Below are 19,452 nucleotides of genomic sequence, written 5' to 3' on the forward strand. Positions count from 1 at the left end.
TTAAAAATCATTTTAAATCACTTAAAATATAATACATATAAAATATAGAAATTATGGCGTTAATAAAGAGGGCTTTGCTAGACGCAGTCGGCTGTACGGAATAAATAAAAAATATGGCTGTACAGAATGAATAAAAAAAAGTTATAAAAATATATTTTTTTTCATATAAATCCCATATTAACTCATTTTTTTCAAAACGACTATATGTTAACTGCATTTGCCGACTATACAAATCATTTATCTAATAAAAATCCGTAATACAAAACCAGAGTTCACAATCACGGCAAGATTACGAATATAGCGGTAAAGTACCCTGCCACCTAAGTTACGCTCTCACTTCTGTAACAAGTGGGGACTTCCTCACCGCCCCCCTCTTGACACCTACCGAGAGACGCGTCACTGAAGCGCGTGGGTAATCTTAAAAATTGGAAAATAGAGACATTTCCAGATAGAACCAACGGGAAAGGAAGTAAAAATCATGATTAGGGTCCAAGAAAGTCCGACTTCGAGAGAGAAATGGAAACTAATCAAGATTCTACCAAGAGAAGGTCTGGACGTTAAGGAAATGAAATATTAGAGAGTGAGAGGAGCGTCTCTCAGCTCTGGAAGGCAAACTTTAAGACACAGCGCGATGTGAAATTTGCTTGTGTCGACCCGATTAGCAAGCAAAACGCAGCTTCTTCTGGTGCTTTTCGTTTGTTTTCTTCTCTGCTTTCTCAGGTAAATGTAAGATCTTTCAGCTTCTGATGGTTAATTTTTTTGGTTATACTTCTGTCGCGATTTGAACTCGATCTCTCACACAATTAATGGTTCTTTTTCTTTTTGTTTGTCTTATTTTATTTTTGTTGTGATCGTGTTTTGCGTCGGATATTTGGCTTCGATGTTAGGTTCGGGTCCGCTTTCTTAGCTTTTGTTGGCTGTACAATCGGGGTCTTGTGAGCTTTAATATCAAGCCTTTTGAGATTGATTTGTATCAAAATGTTGTTTTCTGGGTCTGCATGGCGTTTGCTTACTTGTCAGTAACACCGATTCACTTTTTAACAATAACTCGCTTGTCAGTAGCGAAGTTTGGTTCACTTCATTAACCAATCTTTGTTTATTTACTTGATTCTTCGGTTCTATTGCTTACTTCTCAACGACACTAATTCTAGGTTGATTCCGAACCCATTTCAGACAATTGTCTATTGCTGGCATTCTATCTAGGACAATTCCACACCCAGTCAGCTGATTCAAGCCCTAGTCAGTTATTTGGACCTATTGAGGTGCTTAGTCGCCACTTACTATTTTTTTTTACTAATTAGGCCTTGTTTGGATAATGAGTGTCAGTACAAATTTTCCAAACTTTCAAACAAAATATAATAAACAATTCAACCTTTTCAAATCTTAAAACAAAAATAATATTAAAAAACTATATTCTAACAATATTTTATTTAACTTTCAACTCTCATTTCATCTCATCTCAACTCAACTCACTATCCAAACCTACCCTTAGTTGTCATTGACTAATTAACTTGTTAGTATTATCCTTTAAATTGATTAGGAGCTTTTACATTGTCAAATGGTCAAGAGATTCCTGCTTGGGCTGGACTGGATCACCTTTTCATTTTATCTGAGTGGGAAGCTCACTTCCTCAGAGTGTTTTAGAAATGGTTGATGAGGCTTTGCACCAATTATTTCACCCTCCATCTTGATTGTGAGGATATTTGGGATTGTAAACAGTATTTCGAGTTTTTAAATATGTAGCTAATGTTAGACGGTTTTGCGGAAAAAGTGAAGCAATGTTGGGGTTCTTACCATTTTCAAGGTTCTTCAAATTGTATTTTGGTGGGTAAAGTTAAGATGTTAAAAGATGACCTGTCTTGATAGTAGACTAAGATTGAGCGAGCAGGGAGATTCTGAGTAGGATGGCATCTGCTAAATTTATAGGGGTTTCTTATCAAACTTCTCTGTGGGTATTGAGAATGGAGTGGGGCTTAATGTCTCTCATCTTTTGTTCCTACATGGTACCTTGGTTTTTTATGAGGCAAATCAAGATATTAGATAATCTCTGTTTTTCTTATTCCTTTGATCTGGAGCTGTACTTTGTTTAAAGTTTAACTTGTTTAAGTCAGAATTCTTGTTGGCAGGGTTGAGAATGCAGCTACTCTAATAGAAATTCTTGGTTGTAGGTTTTCTATCTTATCCATTACTTATTGTGGTCTTCCCTTGGGGTTTGGGAAGATATTCTAGAGAAGATGAGACGTCGATTGGTGGATTGGAAGAGGCTGTATTTGTCTAAAGGCAACAAAAGCACATTAATTCATAGTATGTTATGAACTTTCCTACCTATTATAAGTCCATTTCCTAACTACTTATGGGAGCTTCCACCTGATTGAGGAATATATAACAAGGTTTCTTGTGGAGAGGAAGGAACCTCGTTAGAATTTGATTATCTCTAATAGAGCCCTGTTGGGAAAATGACCACGGTGCTATGCCTAAGGAAGAGCCTTTTGAGGGTGCTAGTGGACATAGATTATGGAAGCTTGGGTGGTGGTTGGTGTTCTCATGAGGTGAATGGGTCTTGCGACGTTTGTCTCTAGAAACTTACCAGAAGGCGTATGGCTTTTGGCCTATTTGAGATGGATTGAGTTATGCCTTCTCGAGTGATGGATCTTCTATTGCCCACTAATGTGGAATATGATCCTTCTTGCTTATTGTGGAGTGTTTGCAGGGATAGAAATGAGCATAGCTTCAAAGAATGTGAAGATTTAGGAATGGTTTTGATTTAGAGATGAGATGGAATGGTTTTAGATGAAAGATGAAAGTTGAATTAAATGTTGTTAGAATATAATTTTTTAATATTATTATTGTTTTGAGATTTGAAAACGTTAAATTGTTTATTATATTTTGTACGAGAATTTGAAAAGGTTGTAACAATGAGATGGGATGAGATGCTTTCCGAATCCAAGCCGGGCATCAGTTTTTGAGCTCGTCTTCCTTCCCTAATACCCTCTTTCATTGGACCATGGTTTTCTCTTTTCAAGATTTTCTAGCACTTTTCCCTTTTCCCACATAGGTGGATCTCTTGTATACTCACTATATACTATGGAAATACCCTTTTTTCATATTAATAAAAGCTAATATTACTTTTAATAAATATTGAATTGTCATTTTTTTTAAGTAGGGAGTTTAGATGGGCCATGAGCCCTGGATTTGCACATAGACAAATGTTTGATTGCTTAGAAAATGAAGGAAGATATAAGGAATTGATTCTTTAAAGCTCTAGTTTTGCCATTGTCTAGGGCTTGGGGTAATTTCTTTTTTATAAGAAAATTTTATTAGTAAAAGAGTAGGCATAGCCCAAGCACTTAAGATGTATACAAGAGGAAACACCTTATTAGGAAGAAGAAAAAAAATACAAGAAAATCATGAAAAGTTAATCCCATTAAAATCAATAGCTACTGCCCAGAGAAATAATGTATTGAAGAAGAAAGATCTAAGCTCCTCCAACGAGCATTCCTGGTCTTCAAAACACCGATCACTTCTTTTCTTCTGGATGCACCATAAAGGCAAATTGGGACCCTTTTCAAAATTGAAGCAATTTGCAGAATACCTTGAAGGCTTCTCCAACTTGCAATAAACTCAACCGCGTTCTTAGGCATAACCCCAGTTAACCCAACTTTTCCAAAAACTCATCCCACAGGGTGTCAGCAACCTCCCAATGCATTAGCAAACGATCCACTGTTTCATCACTTTTTCTACACATCCAACAGTAGTCAATAATAATGACTCGACATTTCCATAGGTTGTCCACAGTCAGGATCTTCCCCAAAGAACCTGTCCATACAAAGAAAGTAGACTTTTTCTAAGTTGGGGTAATTGAAAGCTCCAAGTCACTGGAATGAGCCTAACACAATTATTGTTGTTGTTTTTTTTTTGGATAAGCAACAATTATTGTTGTTTACATGGAGTTAATAGCCTTTTTCTAAGTCAAAAGGCAAATCTTTAATTTTGGTTTATATTAGGATGTGTGTGGATAATGCTCGCAAATCCTCAAAAGTTTTGAGCCTATTGTGTTTACTGGTCTAATTGTTCTATCTGGTGCTTTTTTTTTTGCTAGAATTAAAGTACCTACATACAGCATAATATTTAATGTTTTTGTTTCCTCTAAAATTTGATGATAGTGTTTCAAGAGATCTTTTTATTTTTCACAGAAATAAAATGCTCGAGAATTTTTGTTTTTAATCAGAAATAATGCTAGTTTGTCTTAAGATTGCTTAGTTTGAGAGAATTTTATGCGAGTGACTAAGTTACTGAAAGCTTGTCTACTTCCAGGTTCCTTATTGAGGATCTGAAATACTTATCTGCATTTGAAGAAGGTTCTCTGCAAGTTCTCTGTAGTTTGTGCTGATATTTCACTGGGTCGATATTCATGGCATCTCAAATTGGGTGTTTATCCCCCAGAAGTTGAAGTAAATGGAGCGAAATCTGGGAAAGGGTACAGTGGACCAACGGAAGAACTATCAACAAATTTACACCAGTGGTGAAAATAGAAATGAGGGACTTGGGTCTGCAAACCAAAGATTTTTCCCTGATCTGTCGAGTAATATCAACACCAACTTGCGACCTCCGGATTACAATATGTCAGTTGGAGCAAGACCTGTGCTGAATTTCTCCATTCAAACTGGTGAGGAGTTTGCTTTTGAATTTATGCGGGACAGGGTGAATCCTAGGCAGCAGTTTGTTCCAAGTACTTATGGTGTACTGGGAATGAGCCACACAGGTTCAGAAAGTGGGTCTGAAAATGCAATACTCAGTTCAGTAGAAAATGCTCACACTCAGGGTTTTGAGAGAAAGGGACCTTCCTCACACGAGGACAAAAATTATTATGATTCATTGCAGTCAGTGCCCCAAACCTCGTCAAGGAATGACATTAGTCAAGGATTTCATGGTTATGCCTCTTCAGGGGCCCCTGATAGCTCATCAACAAAGGTGAAGTTCCTCTGCAGCTTTGGCGGTAAGATTTTGCCTCGTCCCAGCGATGGAAAGCTTAGATATGTTGGTGGAGAGACACGTATTATCCAGATTAGGAAGGATATTTCTTGGCAAGATCTTGTGCAGAAAATGCTGACTATTTACAACCAAACTAATTCAATAAAATATCAGCTTCCTGGTGAGGATCTTGATGCATTAGTGTCTGTATCTTCTGATGAGGACCTGCAAAATATGATGGAAGAATGTAATGATGGTTCGCAAGATGGGGGCTCAAAGAAGCTAAGGGTGTTCCTGTTTTGTACTGGTGATTTGGAGGATGCTGAGTTTAGTCTCGGAAACACTGAGGGTGATTCTGAGATTCAGTATGTTGTTGCTGTGAATGGAATGGATCTAGGTTTGCGAAAGAACTCGATTTCTTTGGCAAGTGCTTCAGGAAACAACTTGGATGAGTTACTCAGCCTAAATGTTGAAAGGGGAAGTGGTCGAGCTGCACCAGAATTAGCTGCTGCCAGCACTGCACATTTGGCAGTTGATACACCTTCGTCTACTGGTCAGTCTTCCCAGCCTCTACCAAGCTCATCTAGTGCTTACGAATCCAATTCATATCCTTATCAGGGACAGGGGAATCATCGTGGAGAAGCTGGACAGCATTCTTTCTCTCCTTTCCAGCCTTTGGAGAGCTTCCCTAAGAAAGATGAAAAGAGTACTGTTCCATTTTCAGTTGCATTACAATATGGTTATGGTTCTGATCATTCTAACCATGCTACAGCTGGAGAGAATTTAGCTCCAATACCTGTCCATAGCCATCTGATTCAGCAGGGAGGTTTGACCGGCCAACTGTATGGTTTTCATTTACAAGATCCTGAAGTATCTGGAAAAGAGATGAAACTGAAAAGAGATAGCTCAGCCCATAAGCTAAATGAACCTGATAAAACTCAATTGCAGGAGAAGGAAGCATCATCAAAGGAGGCAAAAATGAGTAGGGAAAGCTCGCTCCAAAAAATAAATGAAACAAGCAAAGATCAAATTTTTGACCATGAATATTCTGTTTCTTCTCATCCACGTGATTTTTCTGTTCTGAGTCATATTTCTGGCGAAGAAGTGTTGGTTACCAATTCAGCTGCAGACATAGGATCATCCTTGGTGTCTATGAAAAGCAATAAAAAGCTCCAGGAACCCATATTGAATAAAATGTCAGCTGAAGGTTTAAATGATGGGACAAAGAATAACAAAGATGTCCTTTTTTTTGCATCTGGTGGACAAATCACTCTGGGATATGGTGGCTCTGAGGCTTATCAAACTGACTTTAGCTACCTTGAAGCACCACTGGTTCCTCCACCGGTTTTTCATTCTGAGCCAATTCCCAGGGAGCAGTCAGAATTGAACCGCTTGTCCAAGTCTGATGATTCTTTAGGTTCTCAGTTCCTGATAACTCAAGCACGTTCTGATCATTCTCAGCCAATTACCGAATCAGTTGATAAGTTGCATGATGGACATGTGGCTTTTCAGACTGAGTATTCCAACTCATCTTCAAAACCTCTGTATACAGATACTCAGAATGTTGAAGATGAACTGGTGAAGTTTGAAAAGTATATCAATGACACACACTTTAATATTGCCGAGGATGGGCTTGAGTCAAAGTTACAGAAATCTAATTTGAGATTTACGCAGATTAATCCTGAGGATGAACGTGGAATGGCCTGGATAAAGGAAAACTACAAAGATCCCTCTATAAACGGTAAAGAAGATGACAACTTGAATAATCTAATGTTAAGTCAAGGTACATCTGACAAGCACATGGAAGGTTCTGCTTTAAGGCCACAAGAATTTGAATGGAGTGAGATGGCTACCAGTAAGAACAATGGGAATAACAGTAAGGCCAATGCAGAGCCCTTGGCTTGGGCCAAGAAGCCAGCTAGAGGCGTTCCTCAAGGTGAGGCCCCTGTTGTTGGTAATCCAGAGCAGGGAGATATTCTTATTGATATAAATGATCGCTTTCCTCATGATTTCCTGTCTGATATATTCTCAAAGGCGAGAATATCACAGAACCTCTCTGGTATGGGCCCACTAACTAGTGACGGAACTGGCTTGAGCTTGAACATGGAGAATCATGAGCCCATGCACTGGTCATATTTTCGAAAGTTGGCCCAGGATGAGTTTGTCAGAAAAGATGTTTCCCTTATGGATCAGGATCATTTAGGTTTCTTGTCCTCACTCACAAACGAGGAAGGGGCTCCTATTGATTACAGCTATCCACCAATGAAGTCTGAAGGGGTGGCAGCTCTAGATCAAAATGACTCCCATATCCATTTGGATGAAGAATTTCAACTAGGGTCATCTGGTGTTATTGGACCCAACACCATGAATTTGCAACCAGATTACAGTCCTGAGCTCAAGGGAAATGGAAGTGTGCAGTCGGATGGGGTTATCCCCAGAATGCCAGAATTGGATTATGAGGTACTTCGTGACATTTTTCTTTACCAATCCTGCACCCGTATTGCTTGCTGCATGTGACCATGTTTTATTATTTCTCTTAACAATCGTAGGATGGGAAGTTGGATATTCAGAATGCCGGTGTACCTCTTGCTGATCTTTCTCTGAGAGATTTTGATATTAACACCTTGCAGGTATGATGCTCAAAGTTTGCATCTCCATTATCATCAATATGGAAAAAGTTGAATCATGCCTTATTTTACACTACACACCAGCGTGAGGTTACACGGACGTTTTTATTTTTAAAATTTTCTCACTTGCATTGTAACAAATATTTCAAGTTACGATTCGGATATATCTTGATGATCCCTTTTTGCATCTGGAAGCAGAGTGAAACAGTGGATCCTGGACTTTAGAAATTTCATTTGTGAGGCGTGATCTTTGGATTCTGTATTGTGTGCGCTCGCACATGTATAATTACCTGTACTATATAGTGTCTGTATATGCATGATCACTTGCTTCATATTTGATGGCAAAAGTAAACGAAAGCATATTTATATATTGGCTTTTAGTTCAAGGCTATTTCGAGTCATAATGCAGGAATTTTTGGTGAGTCTTCATTATCTATAAAACAAGGGTAGTCTTCATTACTTGGTTGATTTTGGCTGAGAGAGAAAGGAGGAAGGAAAATGAAAGAAAAAGAGGAAGAAACAATTCATTTTTGATCCTTGATGATATTGTAAAATTTGAATGAAATACTTTGCTGGACGGCTGGATTATGGTTCTCCTATTTTTGCTTCATGATTGATGCAGCACCAGGGTGAATCTTGTCTACCTTAAGGTTCTAGGTATTGGACTAATTATATATATATATATATTTTTTTCTGGGGAACCCATAAAGTGGTATTTTTTATAAGTAATCCATGAGGAAAGAGATATGATCTTATTAGTAATTTGGTCTCTGGCAGATACTGTAATTTTTTGCGAAGTTACATAAAAGCATTAGTAATTTGGTCTTTGGTTTTGAGCCGAGAAACCGTTGATAGGTGTCTCGCATTTCCAAGTCATTTAAGATCTATGTATCAGTTACTTCTTTTAACATTCTGATCTGCATGATGAATCAGGCTCATCCTTAGTACCATTTTTATAAGATTTCATTAAAAGGCAATATCTAAGTACCCAGGAAGTACATAAAAAATACGACTATCTAAAAGGAGAAAAAGAAATGTGAAAATCATGAAAGTTAAGCCCATTAAAGAATGTTGGTATTTGGGAGGCATGGTTGGGCCTCCACCTGAATTCTTTTGTTGAATACCTTCGTTCTGGTAATTGTATGCAAGTCAGTACAGTTAGCACATAAGAAATGGTTACTGGCTGCTGTCTCCTCCCTTTCTTGCCAGAACTAAAAATAAAAACTAAAGCTGCTCTAGGGAACTCGAGCTGTTTTAATTATATATTTCCCCTTTTTGTGCTTTTGTTTCCTTGTTTTGTCTCCTCCCTCCCCCTCCCCTTCCCAGGGTGTTCTAACTACAAGTTTAGTTCCTCTTTGGACATGGCTAAATTTTCAGAACTTGTGGGCATTAAGTTTTTGGCACTTCATGCATTTATATTGAATCATTTGTTTGCTTCCTTCCTTGATTACTGTTCATGATGTCGTAACAGATTATTAAGAATGAAGATCTTGAAGAGCTAAGGGAATTGGGTTCTGGCAGTTTTGGGACAGTTTATCATGGAAAATGGAGAGGATCAGATGTTGCCATTAAGCGAATAAAAAAAATCTGTTTCACAGGTCGCTCATCGGAGCAGGAAAGATTGGTAAGTTTTCATTCAGTATGTCTTTCAGGTGTTTGCTACTTTGTTTTCCTGTCAAATGATTGATTGAGTACATGAAAGAGTCAGTCCTGAAAATTTCAGTCGCGACAATCAAACCTAAGTTGTTTATCTAACATTTCATTTGTATATGACTATTATAACTTGAAGTCTAGGAAGGATTATGTTGCCAATTTGAGATGGCTGTGATCCCTTGCTATTAGCTTGGGTAGTCCCTGTTTCTGGTGCTCCAGTTTGCTTCCGGAACTTACTGGTGTAGGGTATCCTCACCCTAACCATTGTGCTCAATATGCTCTTTGGTTGCTTTTTCTCATTAAGGGAGACTACTTTTGTCATATGTTTGTTTCTCAGTAACCAGTAATCACCCTTTCCAGACCACGGAGTTCTGGCGAGAAGCTGAAATTCTTTCAAAGCTTCACCATCCTAATGTGGTGGCATTTTATGGGGTGGTGCAAGATGGGCCTGGAGGAACACTAGCCACTGTGACTGAGTTCATGGTGAATGGCTCTCTTAGACATGTTTTGCTAAGCAAGGATAGGTAATATATTGTTCAATGCCTAAGAAGTTGAACTTCCTCCTATCTTCTTCATCTTAAATATGTTGAATATACGTCCAGGCAACTTGACCATCGCAAGCGACTCATTATTGCAATGGATGCAGCTTTTGGAATGGAATATTTGCATTCCAAAAATATTGTTCATTTTGATTTGAAGTGTGACAACTTGCTTGTCAACTTGAAAGATCCTTTACGACCTATTTGCAAGGTAAATAATGCTGATGGTTTGGATGTCTCTGGCAGACCTCATAAATAGTTGAAAGTACTCTCTCTCTCTCTCTCTCTCTCTCTCTCTCTCACACACACACACACTCTCACAGCTAAGCAGTAGAGTAACTCCACACTGCAACCCCCTGCCAAAGGGTCATCCTAAACTTCCTCTTTTGCATCAAAGAAAATGTTTTCGGTGATGTACTACTTGTTGTGCAGGTAGGAGATTTTGGCTTGTCAAAAATTAAAAGAAATACCTTGGTGACTGGTGGTGTAAGGGGAACCCTTCCATGGATGGCTCCAGAGCTATTGAATGGGAGCAGTAGTATGGTTTCTGAAAAGGTGAGGTAGTGTGGTATATATATGTATATTTTATAAGAATACGGTATATTTCTTGCTTTTAGGAAGAAGCATAAATTAGATTAAATGTATCACTGGATGATTCTTTAATAGTTTGGGGAGATGCAAACTTGACCTATGCCAAATGTTAGTTTTGGGAAATTACTATTTAGATGCTATTGTACAAGAAGAAATCTAAATAGATTTCTTTCCTGAACCTGTTTTTCTGTTGTTCTTTGGTGAAGCTATTTACTAGGGCTATAAGTCGGTCAATCCGGACCGAACCGAAGGTGGGACCGGTCGGTCTCGGTCCCAAAATGTGTGGACTGATGACATTCGGTCCGATCCCGGGGTCTACAAATTTTGGACTAGACCGGACTGGACTGAATTGGACCGAACTCTATATACATATTTTTAAATTTTTTTTAATAATTTAATATATTATTTTTATATAGTAATTATATAAGTTGATGTATTTTTCATCTAATTTATTATGATTGACCATATAAAATAGAAAATAATATATGTTATCAATTAATAATAAAAGATAATTTTTAGAGATGGGATCGAAATGGGTAGCTCCTAACTCTTTCTGTGTACACTCTCTCTCCGTGATGGTTAGCTTTCATTTAGTTCTTTAGTTTGGGTGATTAGCGATGGTCCTCACGGCGGCGTTTACTGGGTTCTATTGTACGTTATGCAATGGTTTAAGGAGTTAGTTATAGATTTAAAATGCTTCACTTTTGTAAAGGAGGGGGGCAGGGTGGTTATCATAGAAAGGACATGGAGGATGGTGGCAAAGGTAATCTTGGGCCCTTCAGCAGTGCAGTGGCTGGCTAAGGCCATGGAGGTCTGCTCAAAGGAAGACAAAAGGATTTCTACACCACAATAAGGGAAGGCAGCAATAGCTTTATTGCTCAACGGTGCTCAAACTCAAGAGGTCGATATTTGGCGGTGGTAGAGTATGGAGGTGGAGGGAGGAGGAAGTTCATCTTTGTGCCTGAGGAAGAGGGAAATGGCTGGAGTAAGATGGGGGAGGCATGGTGGGATCTCTCCGATGAAAAGAGAAAAGTGCACAGCGATGGTAGTCGGAAGAGGACAATGGTCAAGGCGCAGCCACAACCTTTGTCTTACAGGGAGGCATTGATGGTGGAGCAGCCGCATGCGCAGCGGGCTGAAAACGAAGGCATGCTCGTACAAAACGGTATGGCTATGGGTCAGGCCCCTGACAGAGAGACGTGCCCTTTACAATGTCAAGGTAGTAGCAGACAAGTAGGTGGCGTGACTGACAGGGAGATGATGAAATTGTTATGGGAAGCTAAGTCGCAGATTGAAGACCTGCAAATGAAAATAGATCACTTAATAAGAAAGGAAATGGGGTAGGCTTATAATGGGCCGGGTGTGGGCCTGGAAGGAAGGGGGGGGGGGAGGCTTTGGCCCTGAGGTCTCTTATTCTCGGCAGAGGTGGGCATGCGTTTAAAGGCCCTATCAGGAGGGGTAATGACCCGGCCTCAGTCCACAGGCCGATAGCACCAAAAAGTTGAGGATTCGTAACCCGAGATCTGATCCTTCTACATCGGAAGCAGAGAAACCAGTGATGACCCATGCTCAGGTCAAACAGTCAACGACGGCGAAGCTTGCGCCGGTAACACAGACATCGCTGGCGAGGGTGGTGGAGCAGATTCTGTCGTCACGCGTGGAGGAAAATGAGGAGATCCAGCCCCCTGATGGCACTTTTCCTGGATATTTGTGCACAGAATTCACCGATAATTAACGCGGTGAGGCTCTCTTCCCAAACGGAGGTCCATGGTACAGAGGCCGAACATTTAGATCTATTTTCAGAGTACGGGACCGAAAGGAATCAGGAGGTCGTAGAGGAAAAGGAAGAAAACCAGCTCTCGAGGGCATCTTCACCTGCTGTTTGTCGACAGAACCCATCGAACACCATAAGGGAGGTACCTGGTACTCTAAGCAATGAAATAATAGTAGTTCTTGACTCTCAAGAGATAAACCAGCCGAATACCATAAGAGAGGTACCTGGTACTCCATCTGCGCACATCTCAGATGGAGTGGAGACAGTGGATACAATGGTGGAATGGGAAGGCCATAATCAGTGTGAAGGGCATGGGGACAAGAATCCGTTCCCTCTAGACTGTCTTTTACCAAATGAGTGTGAGATGTCAGATTGGGTATTCAATAAGGTTAAAGATATCCAACATATAGTGGGTATGAAGTGTGTGGGCTATGAAGAACAGTTTATGGCTCTTTTCATGGCCATTGAAGTGGGTCACTCGCATTCTAAGAATAAGGGAGCCAAGAAACGAAGGGAGCTTAAGAGATTGGACTGGTCATTGAATGAGGGTAGTTCAAGCCGTGATAGGGCCAAAGGGAAGGGTGTGTTTGTTTCTTTATGAAGCGAAAAATAGTGTCATGAAATGTTCGGGCGTTGAATGAGTATAATAAGCGCTCTCTCATAAAAAACTTGCTACGTGATTGGCGGGCGGATATTGTTTGTCTACAAGAAACCAAATTGAAACTGGTGACCAGAAACATAGTGAGAAGTGTGTGGCATTGTTCATATGTAGATTGGGTCTATCTGGCTTTGAATGGGGTTTCGGGGGGTATTCTTGTGATGTGGGACAAAAGGGTGGTGATGAAGTTGGAGTTCACAGGGGACTACACGGTGGCCGTTTCTTTTAAGATGGTGGAGGATAACTTTTTGTGGGCTTTTGCAAGAATTTATGGATCGAATGTTGACAACATCAGGCATCTTCTCTAGGCAGAACTTGCGGGGGTACACAGCTGGTGGGACCTCCCATGGTGCATAGGAGGGGGATTTTAACATTACAAGGTTTCCCAGTGAAAGATCGGGTGACAGTCGTCTACGCCTAGCCATGATAGAGTTTCCCGATTGCATTTTTGACTTGAACTTGGTGGATCTACCACTCATTGGTGGCCCATTTACTTGGTCCAATAGCCAGACGTGGTCACGGTTGGATAGATTCTTAATATCGCCAGAGTGGGAATGTCAAGTATCCAAAGGTATGTCAGAGGAGATTGCTGCGTATATGCTCAGATCACTTTCCAATTTTACTCGAAGGCGGAGGCATTCAAAGTGGGCGTCATTACTTCAAGTTTGAAAACGTGTGGCTTAAAGGCGAGGGCTTTGTAGAAAGGGTAAGGCATTGGTGGTCTTCTTACCAGTTTAATGGTACTCCCTCTCATATACTTTTTTTGATAAGTACTCCCCTCTCATATACTTGCAGGCAAACTAAAGCCTTTAAAGGAGATTTAAAGCTTTGGAATTCCCAATCTTTTGGAGATTTAGGGGAGCAAAAGAAAAACATGATGGAGGAGTTACAGGTTCTTGAAATGATCAATGAAGGTAGATCTCTCACCGTAGAGGAAAGAACAAGAAAGGTAGAATTGACTTCAGAGTTGGAAAGTGTATTATCATTTGAAGAGATATCTTGGCGACAGAAGTCGAGCATCGTGGCTGAAAGAAGGGGACCGAAGTACAAAATTCTTCCATAGAGTGGCAAACTCTCATAGGAGGAATAATACCATTGAGATACTGAATATCAATGGTAGATAGTGCACTGAGGCCCTTGTGATACGGGAACATGTACTGAATTTTTTCAAACAGCTACTTACAGAAAGAGAGGGATGGAGGCCAAAAGTGGATGGAATTGTATTTGATTCGATTGAGCCACAGACCTCGGCATGGTTGGAAAGAGCGTTCGAGGAAGAGAAGGTATATGAAGTGATCAGACGAATGGGGAAAGAAAAAGCACCAGGACCAGACAACTTTTTAATGGGGTTCTTCCAAACATATTGGGAGGTGGTAAAAGAGGATATATTGAATGTCTTCCAGAAACTATTCTCGTCTGGGAAATTTAAGAAAAGTTTGAATATGACTTTTATTGCATTAATTCAGAAGAAGACTAGGCTGCGGAAGTGAAGAATTTTAGGCCCGTTTGCCTCATTAACGGGGTCTATAAAATTATCTCAAAGGTACTAGCAAACAGGTTGGGGGAGACCATTGGTAAGATAATTTCAAAGCCACAAAATGCCTTTGTTAAGGGTCGTCAAATACTGGATTTGGTATTAATAGCCAATGAATGTTTGGATAGTAGACTAAAGTTTGGTCTTGCAGGGATTATCTGTAAGCTAGACATAGAAAAGGCATATGACCATGTAAATTGCGACTTCCTTATTTATCTACTGATGAGGTGTGGCTTTGGGGAAAAATGATGTAGGTGGATCAGATGGTGCATTTCAACGGCAAGATTTTCAGTTTTGATTAATGGCGGTCCAGAAGGTTTTTTTAACAGCTCGAGAGGTTTAAGACAAGGGTATCCGTTGTCCCCACTCCTCTTTGTTATCATCATGTAAGTCCTGAGTAGGATGTTAATGGCTGTAGTTACCAATGGTCTGTTGGCTGGGTTTTCAGTGGGTGATCTGAATAGGGGCCTTATCCTGATCTCTCACTTACTTTTTGCATATGACACTTTAATTTTCTGTGAGGCTGAACAAGAACAACTTAGGACATTGAAAGCGCTACTGTTATGCTTTGAAGCAGCATCAGGTTTGAGAGTGAATTTTGATAAATTAGAGTTAGTTCCAGTTGGGAATGTCAGTAGATCTCAACAGTTGGCTAGCACACTGGGGTTTAAGGTAGCTACTCTTCCTATGACCTATCTAGGTTTACTGCTGGGGGCTGCTTCACAAGCCATAGCTATTTGGGATACAGTTATCGAGAAAATAGAGAGAAGATTGACTGGATGGAAGATATTGTACTTGTCGGGAGGAGGTCGAGTGACCCTGATAAAGCGTATTCTTTCTAACTTACCTACTTATTTTCTATCTTTATTCCCAATTCCAGCTTCTGTGGTGGCACGGATCGAAAAATTGTATCGTGATTTCCTTTGGAGTGGGTTGGGGGATGAGTTCAAGTTTCACCTAATCGGTTGGGATAAGGTTTGCAGACCAATTTCTTCAGGTGGATTGGAGATAAAGAGCTTGAGAACTTTCAATCAGGCACTCCTAGGGAAATGATTTTGGAGATATAATATGGAGCCAGAAGCATTATGGAAATTAGTAGTTGATAGTAAACATGGCAACCTATGGGGGGCTGGTGTACTAGAGAGGGGAAGGGGTCGTATCACGTATGGGGTGGGGATTTGGAAGCATATAAGAAGAGGGTGAGGGATGTTTGCCAACCATACTAAACTTTTGGTGGGGGAGGGCACACGCATAAGATTTTGGAGGGACATTTGGTGTGGGGAGGAGGCATTGAATGATTCTTTTCCATTTGTATACCAAGTGGCTTGAGATCAAGAAGCTTCGGTGGCGACCTATTGGTTCGCTCAAGGGATCAAGTTCATTGGAACGTCACTTTCTGTAGAGCAGCACATGATTGGGAAGTAAACAGTTTCGTGGATTTTTTCAACCTAGTGTACTCTATGAAGCCTAATGGATTGCATGAAGATAAGCTGTGATGGAAACCTACGGGTAAGGATACTTTCTCGGTTTGCTCTTATTATAAGGCCCTTACAACTATACCAAATTCTCTGTTCCCATGGAGAAGATTGTGGAGGAAGAATGCGCCTCCCAAAACACTTTTCTTCATTTGGACAGCAGCCCTGGGTAAGATTCTAACTACAGATAATCTGTTGAAGCGTCGGGTAACCATTACTGATTGGTGTTGTATGTGTAAGAAAGCTGGTGAGTCAGTGAATCATCTCTTGCTACATTGTGAGACAATTAGAGCCTTGTGGTGTGAAGTATTCAGCCGAGTAGGGTTAAATTGGGTGATGCCGAATTCAGTGGTTGAATTATTAGCCAGCTGGGCGATGCCAAAGTCAGTGGTTGAATTATTAGCCAGCTGGGCGATGCCGGGTGGCGATCCACAAATCAAAGATGTGTGGAAGATGGTACCTATCTGCATTATGTGATGTATTTGGCAAGAGCGTAATGAACGAACATTTGAAGATTAGGAGCGGACAACAGAGAAGCTTCGTGTTTTATTTTTCAGCACTTTATTCCTGTGGTCTCTAGCTATAGACTTTAATGGCCTAAATGTACATGATTTTCTAGTGACTACTATAGCCACCTAGATAGGTCTTATCTCTTGTATACCATCTTGTGTACTTGGGCTATGCCTATTATTATTAATACTACCTTTTTACTTATAAAAAAAATAAAAATAAAAAATCATAAATCATGTGATAATTTATGTCATTATATGTAAATAGTTAATACATCATACATTCATACATACTCTACTAATTTACACTTAATTAAAATAATTAGTTTTTTTTTTTTTTTTAAATACCTAAGTTGCAAGCAAGCATGAATAATTTATGTATAATGAAATTATTTGATATTTATTAACCATATATAAAATGTATGACATTATTAATAATTATGCATGCTAAAGAATAAAGTTTAAGTTAGTAAATAGTAACTATCAATATTATAAATATAATTATAGTAAAATATTTTTTTTAATGAGTTACATAATCCATATTATTAATACACCCAATTTTAATTTAGTAATTTTTTAAAAAAATTATTAATTTATTTGGAAAAAAAGAAGGAAAAAATAAAAAATAATTGGGCCGGACCGAACGGAGCTACCAGTCCGGTCCAATCCCTATGGATGTTCGGTCCAAGGAAAATGATGGACACCCCTTCGGACCGGACTGGACTGATTTATACTTACTATTTACCATCGAAGCTAGTGGCACTAGATTGTATTAAACCTATGAGTATTCAGAACTGATGAGCAGTCACCTTTTACTGTTGGGGATGAGCGTTTAATTATTGACGATGGTTTTAACGGTGCCTTCTATGCCTTCCATTTCTCATAGATTGTGCCCAACCCATTAATAGGTCCATGCATGTCTTACTTGCAGGTTGATGTGTTCTCGTTCGGAATTGTCCTTTGGGAGATTCTCACTTGTGAGGAGCCTTATGCCAATATGCACTACGGAGCAATCATAGGTTTGAAATAATTACTCTCTGTGTGTGTGTGTGTGTGTGTGTCTCTCTCTCTCTCTCTCTCTCTCTCTCTCTCCCAGGGGGACTAAACCAAGCTATAAATTTTATTTGTAGAGCACCACTACACCTGATGTGTGAAAAGCATCCTTTCTAATTGTATCAAATGACAAGTCCACGCTGTGGCACCCTTTATACAATATAAGATAAAACTAATAATGGAAAGGAAATAAATTTAAATGAATCAAACATCAAAATATATCGATTGGCAGCTCTGACCATCCAAGGAAAGTAAGAACCCCAAAGGATGGCATAGTGGTCTAGGGACGAGCCATATAAACCAGATGTCCTGGGTTCGAAATTCCACATTCACACTCTTAGGGCGCTATCGGACTGAAGAATTTCCTCTTGAATTGTCTGGGGTGCGCTTGGGCCTTGAGGAAACTCATTGCTGCGAACTTGTGCACTAACGGGATTAGTCGTGACTTTGTCCTGGATACTAGTGCCAATGAAAAGAGGACAATATTCAGAGAATGGAGGTGTCACCTGCCAGCCAAGATGTTTAGCAATGATTTCTCCCAAATCAGTCTCTCTGCATATAATCTTTTAATGCTGAGTTCAATGAGGGGTTTCATTTTCTCTTTTTCTTTTTCCTTGTTTTCTTTCTTAGCTATGGCGTCGGCAGGACTATTTGTTATATCCAAGAACATGCTCTTTCTAGTCTTATATTTTCTTATTTTCAGTCCAATTTATGAATCAAATTCCATCTGTAAGAAAAAATATTTTATATCCGATTGTACTTGTGATTTCTATATACTTAACTGGAGAGGAAAAATATCCTAGAAACAGCACTCTATTTGATGGTGTATTTTCTTGCAGGAGGCATAGTGAACAACACGTTAAGACCACCCGTGCCAAGCTTCTGTGATCCTGAATGGCGACTTCTAATGGAGCAGTGTTGGGCCCCTGACCCAGTGGCCCGCCCATCTTTCACAGAGATTGCTCGACGGTTACGTGTGATGTCAACAGCATGCCAAACTAAGCCACAGGGTCATCAGTTACAGAACCAGGTGCCCAAGTGAAGTCACCTGATAATCCCGTCCTGCAGTTTTGGCTTTTATCACGGATAGTGATGATGAGATACGTTTACCTTTATATTCCTCGTAAAATTTGTGTATAATATGAGTGGGGGGAGACGGGGCTCCCATTTAGAGGTTGAAATTATAGGTCGGTTTTTTTATCACCATTGCTGGTTAAAGAGAAAACTGAAGATAGACAGTTCATTTGTAAAGCTTTTTATTTGTATCCACAGAAAACAGACTTGCTTCTGGTACTTTGTGTGAATAACAAATACCAATTTTCCCTGGTGGTGGGAAGTTGCTGTTTGACTGTTGTAATGGCAAATATTAGTTATATAAACGTGTGTTTTGTACGTTCCTCTCTTAGAAGGGAGAAATTCAAGAAATGGACATTTTTCTCTTAGCCTAAAGAAAATAGGGGGATTTTCTCTTTGATTATTCTTTCTTATGAATACCGGTATTTTCTTCTGGTACACTAAAGCAAAATGGTAGATAAAAAGTGAGGGTGATGAAGAGAGGTCTGTGTTAACCAAGCATTGTCTATTCTTTTTTGTTGTTAGTATTAACTTTCTTATGATGTCATTTCTTCTCTCTTTTTTTTAAAAGGGTACCTGTATAATGCCCTAGCGTTGATGCTTGTCTTAACTTGGCCAAAAATATTAATGCTTATTATGTGTATGGTGCCCACCTTCGAATTGTTGCAATGCTTAACTAAAATGTCAGTGTTACTAAATTTTTAAGCTGAGCAAGAAATTCATTAAAATAAAGTACAAAAGGTCCGGTGCATCAGGAGGCAAGACAGTTATTATAAAGTAGCTTAGAGTATGAAGTTATGAACACTGATATTCCCATTCTATCACAAGATGATATGATTAGTACTTTGGAAAGCAATTTAATGATATGACATCTTGTGATAGGATGTGAGCATCATGCTGTTCATATTCTTGGAGCGCCTAATAATTTTCCAGCTACCAACCACCCATATATTCTTGGTTAATTATATAAAAGCATGTCTAGAACTGATGACAA

At 39.5% G+C, this 19,452-nt stretch overlaps 1 protein-coding gene across 5 annotated transcripts; it reads left to right on the forward strand.

The window, feature by feature from the left end:
* The first annotated feature begins 453 nt into the window (after positions 1-453).
* On the forward strand, positions 454-18,776 carry LOC122275970. 5 transcript variants are annotated; one of them, XM_043085344.1, is made up of 10 exons: positions 458-720; positions 2,169-2,304; positions 4,315-7,431; positions 7,521-7,601; positions 9,070-9,222; positions 9,612-9,775; positions 9,854-10,001; positions 10,223-10,345; positions 17,263-17,350; positions 18,224-18,776. In XM_043085344.1, the coding sequence occupies exons 3-10, from the start codon at positions 4,456-4,458 to the stop codon at positions 18,424-18,426; spliced, it is 3,936 nt and encodes a 1,311-aa protein (XP_042941278.1). In that variant the 5' UTR covers positions 458-720; positions 2,169-2,304; positions 4,315-4,455; the 3' UTR covers positions 18,427-18,776. The 5 variants fall into 5 exon arrangements, with proteins under 5 accessions (XP_042941280.1, XP_042941279.1, XP_042941278.1 ...); XM_043085343.1 differs by lacking the exon at positions 2,169-2,304 and having other exon boundaries at positions 458-726; XM_043085342.1 differs by lacking the exon at positions 2,169-2,304.
* Positions 18,777-19,452: the final 676 nt, after the last annotated feature.

The sequence above is a fragment of the Carya illinoinensis genome, chromosome 9 (assembly GCF_018687715.1).
Source record: "Carya illinoinensis cultivar Pawnee chromosome 9, C.illinoinensisPawnee_v1, whole genome shotgun sequence".
Lineage (NCBI taxonomy): Eukaryota > Viridiplantae > Streptophyta > Magnoliopsida > Fagales > Juglandaceae > Carya > Carya illinoinensis.

Bases quoted from the DNA above. Each gene is read 5' to 3' on its own strand.
- LOC122275970 (XM_043085343.1), top strand. From the start codon at position 4,456: ATGGAGCGAAATCTGGGAAAGGGTACAGTGGACCAACGGAAGAACTAT. The intron at 9,223-9,611 runs GTAAGTTTTCAT...CACCCTTTCCAG, and splicing joins CATCGGAGCAGGAAAGATTG to ACCACGGAGTTCTGGCGAGA. The intron at 10,346-17,262 runs GTGAGGTAGTGT...TCTTACTTGCAG, and splicing joins GTAGTATGGTTTCTGAAAAG to GTTGATGTGTTCTCGTTCGG.